The sequence below is a fragment of the Sinocyclocheilus rhinocerous genome, unplaced genomic scaffold (assembly GCF_001515625.1).
Source record: "Sinocyclocheilus rhinocerous isolate Xijiao unplaced genomic scaffold, SAMN03320098_v1.1 scaffold827, whole genome shotgun sequence".
Taxonomy (NCBI): Eukaryota; Metazoa; Chordata; class Actinopteri; order Cypriniformes; family Cyprinidae; genus Sinocyclocheilus; species Sinocyclocheilus rhinocerous.
Genome location: NW_015633173.1, coordinates 712275 through 719059, shown reverse-complemented (window position 1 = coordinate 719059; position 6785 = coordinate 712275). Strand labels below are relative to the sequence as shown.

General features: G+C 39.2%; 1 protein-coding gene across 2 annotated transcripts in view; it reads left to right on the top strand.

The window, feature by feature from the left end:
- The window catches only part of gopc (golgi-associated PDZ and coiled-coil motif containing), a 14912-nt gene that overhangs the window by 4356 nt on the left and 3771 nt on the right, over window positions 1–6785 (top strand). Inside the window, exons 2-8 of one of the 2 annotated variants that reach the window (XM_016556479.1) lie at window positions 1747–1911; window positions 2871–2894; window positions 4179–4354; window positions 4487–4652; window positions 5465–5560; window positions 5676–5840; window positions 6345–6519. In XM_016556479.1, coding sequence (XP_016411965.1) covers window positions 1747–1911; window positions 2871–2894; window positions 4179–4354; window positions 4487–4652; window positions 5465–5560; window positions 5676–5840; window positions 6345–6519 — 967 coding nt within the window. The remainder of the gene's footprint in view (window positions 1–1746; window positions 1912–2870; window positions 2895–4178; window positions 4355–4486; window positions 4653–5464; window positions 5561–5675; window positions 5841–6344; window positions 6520–6785) is intronic. The other variant, XM_016556480.1, reaches the window with a different exon arrangement.

The following is a 6785-nucleotide window of genomic DNA, read 5'->3' as shown; positions in this document are numbered from 1 at the left end:
GGGGCTCCGTCTGTTCTAATTGTTTAAGCAACTTTATTAATTATATATGGTTTATAAACATTTTAAACATTATGCACTTTTTTTTTCAAAGATAATCGTGTTATTTTATTACGCTTTGAAGAAACGTGCATAATATTTTGCTCGATTCGTCCTCTTGTGGCCTCAGGAGAGAAGCCAAAAGCTTTTTTTTCACCTAACTGAAATTATGCCTTTTAAATTCGAACATAATTCGAATTTTGATCATATTTAAGTGGAAAATTTGAATTTAGTTTTTCTGTCATTTTGACAGCCCTAATTCAGAGTGGCCGTTGGGTTCAGATTCACTACTCTTGCTGCACTTGTTTCAGAACAACTACTGACAGATAATTGAACCTTCTCTGCTGTGTTGCTGCTGAATATGAGAGTCCCTCAGCTAACCTTGGCTATCCAGCAGGGACGGGGCACATAAATAAATGAGTAGTACTTCTACGTGAGGACATTTATTTCTGTCATTCATGCAGCTTCTTTACTTAAGAGGCTGAGATGCTGATTGATTGAGAGCTGCTTTCTAATGGCAGGGCCTTTCAATGGGGACGGGATGTCATTATTCACCATGGCTGTGGTTGTTGATGAGTGTGTTAGATGAGAGCATGCTCTTCTGAAGGGAAGCGGAAACATTAGAAAGAGGAAGATGAAATTTAATGAACAGTTTTGGAAAAAAAAGAAGCTTGTTTATGTTTAGGATAAACCTAGGATGAACGAAATGTGACATGGTCTTTGTACAGATTTTTTGGCATATCTGTCTCAGATCTGTTCGGGAAAGTGGATCAGGAAAAAAAACACAGTTTTTACAAACCCAATCCAAACGACATTCATACGACATTCACCTTTTGAAATCCAATTTTTCTAATGAAATCCGAATAGTCAGATTGAATTTCAAGTTGTTTCTTGTATCATTCAGGACTGTAACGTCATATGCAAATCCTCAATTAATGTACTATGTAGTGAATGGACATGCATGACTGTGTAAGTTATGTAATGCCTCATGAGTTAAAGAAATCTCATTGTGAATATGAGCAGAGACAAAATTTTCAGTTTTCCGTCCTCTCATTTTAAAGGAATAGTTCAACCAAAAATGAAAATTTTCTGAAAATGTACTCACCCTCAGGCCATCCAAGATGTAGACGAGTTTGTTTCTTCATCAGAACAGAGTTGGAGAAAGTTAGCGTTACATCACTTGCTCACCAGTGGATCCTCTGCAGTGAATGGGTGCCGTCAGAATGAGAGTCCAAACATCACAATAATTCACAAGTAATCCACACGACTCCAGTCCATCAGTTAATGTCTTGTGAAGTGAAAAGCTGCATGTTTGTAAGAAACAAATCCATCAAGATGTTTTTCAGGAAATTTTCATTTTTGGATGAACTATTCCTTTAAAATGACTGTTGCAAGATAGGATCGAACTAGAGTCGTTCACATAGGCAGCATGGCTCAACATGCCAGAAGACTTGCACTAATTGCTAGTCCAGAGTCTAGTCCCTCAAAAAGCCACAAACTGTAGTTTTCCTTTTGGTTTGACTCTGTTAGGATTAACATTTGTCTTCATTTTCATATTTTTCTATTTTTGTTAATCTGTATGTCTGCTCTATTCTGGATTGGAGAAGGATGGGTCAATACTTCATACGCAGACACTACTTGAGTCAGCACAAGTATGATTCATAATTCTTGGATGGCTAGTTAATAATACTCTATGTGTGTGTGCTTCAGGCTCAGTTGGTGGACCTGCGCTCGGAGCTGACAGATGTCCAGGCGGAGAAGGCTGTGGTGGAGAAGGAGGTTCATGAACAGCTTCTTCAACTCCACGCTATGCAGCTCAAACTCCAAGCCAAAGGCGGACAGGCGGTCGACTCTGACTCCATCAAGGACAGGATGGTGAGCACAGCACCAGATTCCTACAAATGTAGCAGAACCAAGACTAGGTTTTATATCTAGATGAGTTACTGAAAATTGGCTTGTAGGACACCTAGATCAATATGTTAGCATTAAGGCCACCTGGATCTTCAAATCATTATGTGGTCGAAAGTATGTGGACACCTGATTACTGAACATCTCATTCCAAAACTATTGGAACTGTTATAACAGTCACCACTTTTTTGGAAAGGCGTCATTTGTTGTTGTGACACTAATGGAGGAATTTGCTTCCATTAGGGGTGTCAGTGAGGTCTCTGATGTTAGGTGATTAAGATGAACTAGTTGAGTGGGATTTTGAACAAGCCAATCAAGTTTTTCCAGGCCCATCTCAAAAAAGCATTAATAAATGAACCAGGAGCCTGTTTTGCATACAGGACTATTGTCATGCCGTTTAGCAAACAAGCCACAGACTATCAATGTGTGCTGTAGGTCTAGTTTTCCATTCACTGGAATTGATGCCTCAACCATCCCTATGTGCGAATATCCATATTCCATGTTACACAGTATGAGCATATACATTTTTGCTGAAGATTACATTTAACAGTGTTACTAAGTGTTTTTAAAGTTTAGGTAATGGCAAAGGTTATCTTACACTTGTATGTCTTCAGGGATTACATGACTGTATGCTTCAGTTTATTCAGCCGTAAACAACGAGGTGGCTATAATAGCTCGGTCCAATAATTAGTACATGTGTCTACATACTTTTGACTGTGTAGCATAGCTGTGACATTTGATGGTGTTGTAATAGCAGTATCTGTAATGAACACTAACTGGCTCTGGTTGGGTTGTCACTCTACTCTGTGTCTTCCTGACTTAACCCTGCTGATGTAAGGATGAACGATGATGCTTCTGTAACCGGCCTTCCTGTTTAACCCTACTTTTCTAACCTTTGACCCTCTGTTTTTCTTCTCAATCTGAAGCCTGTGCCTTCAGTGGAGGACAAGGTAAGTTTTGCATTGTTTTGAATCCGTGTGTGTCCCGTCTAACTCCACTTTTTTTCCTCTGTTAATGCTGCCTGCTTTAACCATCCCTAATGAACAACTGATCTTTTTGTGTACTAGTAGATTAGCTGCTAGAGGTGAGTGATATATTGGTAGCCGATACGTTATTCGCTGAAACCTTGGAAAATTGAACCAACTGATGGAGTTAAAATGAAAAAGTAAAACAACCAGTATCGGCCACCACAAGCTGTTGAGGTGCGGTTATTTTCTGGTATTGGGTGAAATTTTGTGGGCGATATCCAGTATTTTAAATAGGAATCTGCATGGTCATGAGTTTCACATGAGGGCGAAAATGTTTCTTTCGCAGATTTCGCTCGAGTTCAAGTTGGTCACACGAATTCATCACGTTGACCAAGAGAAAACTGCTTGGTTTGAAAATGACTCGTTACACTTTTGCCAATAGACTTTTTGCCTGTGAAATTTCACTGAAATATCGGTAATGTGACCACACCTTTTGTCATTGGTACAAGCCGATCGATATCAGCCCTGAAGTTCAGTATTGGGAAATAGCAAATGCTAGATGTGTCTTTTTTTCACTCCAGGGGTTGTAACAAATGAAGAGATGTCAATCAAGTGGCTTCATTTCACACTATTGGTGAACTTGTAATTATGATGTTAAATCTACATTTGTTACAATTCTTTAGTATGTGCACACATTTAGTGGTATGTTTTTAAGCTAGAGTGTTTGTTTGTCCTGTGATCTCACCTCACCTGTCATATGTACTGTTGTGAAGTTGTAGTTTTTGTGGCGACGTAGGACTTCTGTTTCTTGTCCTATTGGGCAGCACGTCGGAAAGGCTGTTAATGACAGTGATTTGATGTGACTCTGCTGGGATGACGTTAGGGATGTAACGATTCACTCAACTCCCGATGCGATTTCCTTTGTTACTGCTGTAAACAAAGCAGCGCAGCGCTTATGAACACTGCTTTAATATGAAAGTGACGTGTGGCCAAGTATGGTGTCCCATACTCTGCATTTAACCCATCCAAGTGCACACACACAGCAGTGAGTAGTGAACCCCTCAGAGATTCATTCATATAAAGTCCTACCCCCAACTGTATCACAATTCGTGTAATATCTCAACTGTTTAGAATCATCACATATTTGTATCGACTTTTAACCGGCTCGTTGTGCATCGTTACATCCCTAGATGAGTATACATACATGGTCAGAAGGTTTGGTGCTCAACTGCTCACCTCTTGCCTTTGTTTGATTACATGTCACAGGAGAAGGAACTGGAGGCCAGTAAGAAAGAAAAAGTGAAGGAGGCCAAGTTGGAGGCAGAGGTGAAGATGTTGAAGAAAGAGAACGAGGCCCTCCGCAGGCACATTGCGGTACTACAGGCTGAGGTGTACGGAGCCAGACTGGCGGCCAAGTATCTGGACAAAGAGCTGGCTGGGAGGTAAGAGGCTGCATTGTTCATCTGTTCTGACCATTACGTGGGTTTCATGTGGCGATTTCTTCCACATAAAGAGCCACGATTGGCACAGAGTTCTGGGTGTCAGTTTAAACCTGAATGCTCGTTATTATTCAGGGTGCAGCAGATCCAGTTGCTCGGGCGAGACATGAAAGGACCGGCTCATGACAAACTGTGGAACCAGCTTGAAGCTGAGATTCACCTTCACCGCCACAAAACGGTGATCCGAGCCTGCAGGGGGCGCAATGATCCCAAAAAACCCTTGCCATCACCTGTGGGGCATGTAAGACAACACATTCAGTTCATTTAAGGTGAACTTGAGGTACATTAGAGTAAACTTTGACTAGACAAGATAATGATGTGCCTTTAGGGAATTTCACCCCAGAATCAAAATGAGAAGTTAAAGATTTCTAAAATCTGCATTTAATTATTTTATTTATTTATTTATTTCAGGGCTATTATTGTTAATTAAAACTAAAACCATAAAAAACATCAGTAGAAATACAAAAAATAACCTAAATGAAACAAAATATTTAAAAAAATCAAAACTTATTTTCAGTTAGTTTTAATTTAATTTTAATTTTAATTTTATTTATTTAAAAAAATATAATTAATATTAATTTAAAAAATAAATTAAGATTTTTTTGCACTGACAATCGAAAATCGAAAATTATATTTAAATGTTAATATTGACTTAGCCTTTAAAAGTATATATTTAAATTATTAATATATTTTGGATATATTAAATATAAAGTTATTATTTTTCAAATATTAATATTGATATTAAATTTAAACTGATATAAAATATACTATTTTAGTCTTTAAAATTATAAATTTTAATATATTTAAATTAAATAGACTTAAATATATTAAATAAACCATATACTGCCAGTCACGAGAATTAGATTTTTCCACAGAACAGCTGGCTACTATAAATATGAATATAATGTCACAATACAAATAATGTAATAGTCTATGAAATAAGCTGAATTATTTATATGCTATATTATTTGTTTGTTTGATTTTGTGGTGAACTATTTTCATGTGATTCGTCCTTGATTATGCATATTTATAAATGTATATTTACCTCTCCAGGGTACAGATTCTCTGAAAAAGACTCAGGGAGTCGGCCCTATACGCAAAGTGGTTCTGACCAAAGAAGATCATGAAGGACTTGGCATCTCCATTACCGTGAGTTCAACCTTTGATTTTATATGCAGGCTAATTCATCTGGTTTCAGTGGATGAATCACTGTGTGTTCCAAGATCAAAGTCCTGATTTGATGTTTGCATTGGAACTTATACAGGGCGGGAAAGAGCATGGTGTTCCCATCCTCATCTCCGAAATCCACCCCACCCAGCCTGCAGAGCGCTGCGGAGGACTGCATGTTGGAGATGCCATCTTAGCCGTCAACAACATCAACCTGCGAGACGCAAAGCATAAAGAGGCTGTCACCATCCTCTCACAGCAGGTGAGAGACACACTTCAGTTTGCAGCCCGGCGAGGGGGCTGTCAGATCAGGCTTAGCATATGACCTATAACTTATTATTAGAACCATGTTTTAATCCCATCCTAACACCTGCAAAGAACCTCCCAAAGGTTAAGACTCTCTGTAATTGGGCTTGTGAGGTGTAATTACTAATGGTTTGACGAGAACATAACGGTTAAAGGAATAGTTCACCCAAAATTGTCATTTCCTCAGCCTCATGTTGTTCCAAACCCATTTGAATTATTTTCTGTTGAACACAAAAGGTGGTCACTCTTTTCAGTTTAATTAAAGTGAATGAGGACTTGGACAAAACAAGCACCATAGACTAATCATAAGTGGTTTATAAGACTCACGCGCATGTCTTCTGAAGTCATATGATAGCTCTGTGTGAGCAACCGAAGGTTATATTTACCTCACATTACAAACACAACTGACATGTTTACACACACCCACACGTCCAGACATTCACAGGTTTTTTTTCTGCAGAGGGGTGAAATCGAGTTTGAGGTGGTTTACGTGGCTCCAGAGGTGGACTCTGATGATGAGAATGTGGAGTATGAAGATGACAGCGGACACCGCTACCGTCTGTACCTGGACGAGCTGGAGGAGGCATCAGCAGCCAGTCACAACAATGGCACTGCTGACCCCGCTTCCCTACAAGGCAAGTGCATTAAAGGGTTAGTTCACCCAAAAATGAAAATTAGCTTGTGTTTTACTCACCCTCGAGGCATCCTAGGTGTATATGACTTTCTTCTTTCAGACGAATCCAGTCGGAGTTATATAAAAAATTGTCCTGGCTATTCCAAGCTCTATCATTGCAGTCATGTTGCAGTTGAACAGTCCACAAGTCGTCAAATAAAGCGCGCGCATCCATAATAAAACGTGCCACAGACGGCTCCGGGGAGTGAATAAAGGCCTCCTGTAGCA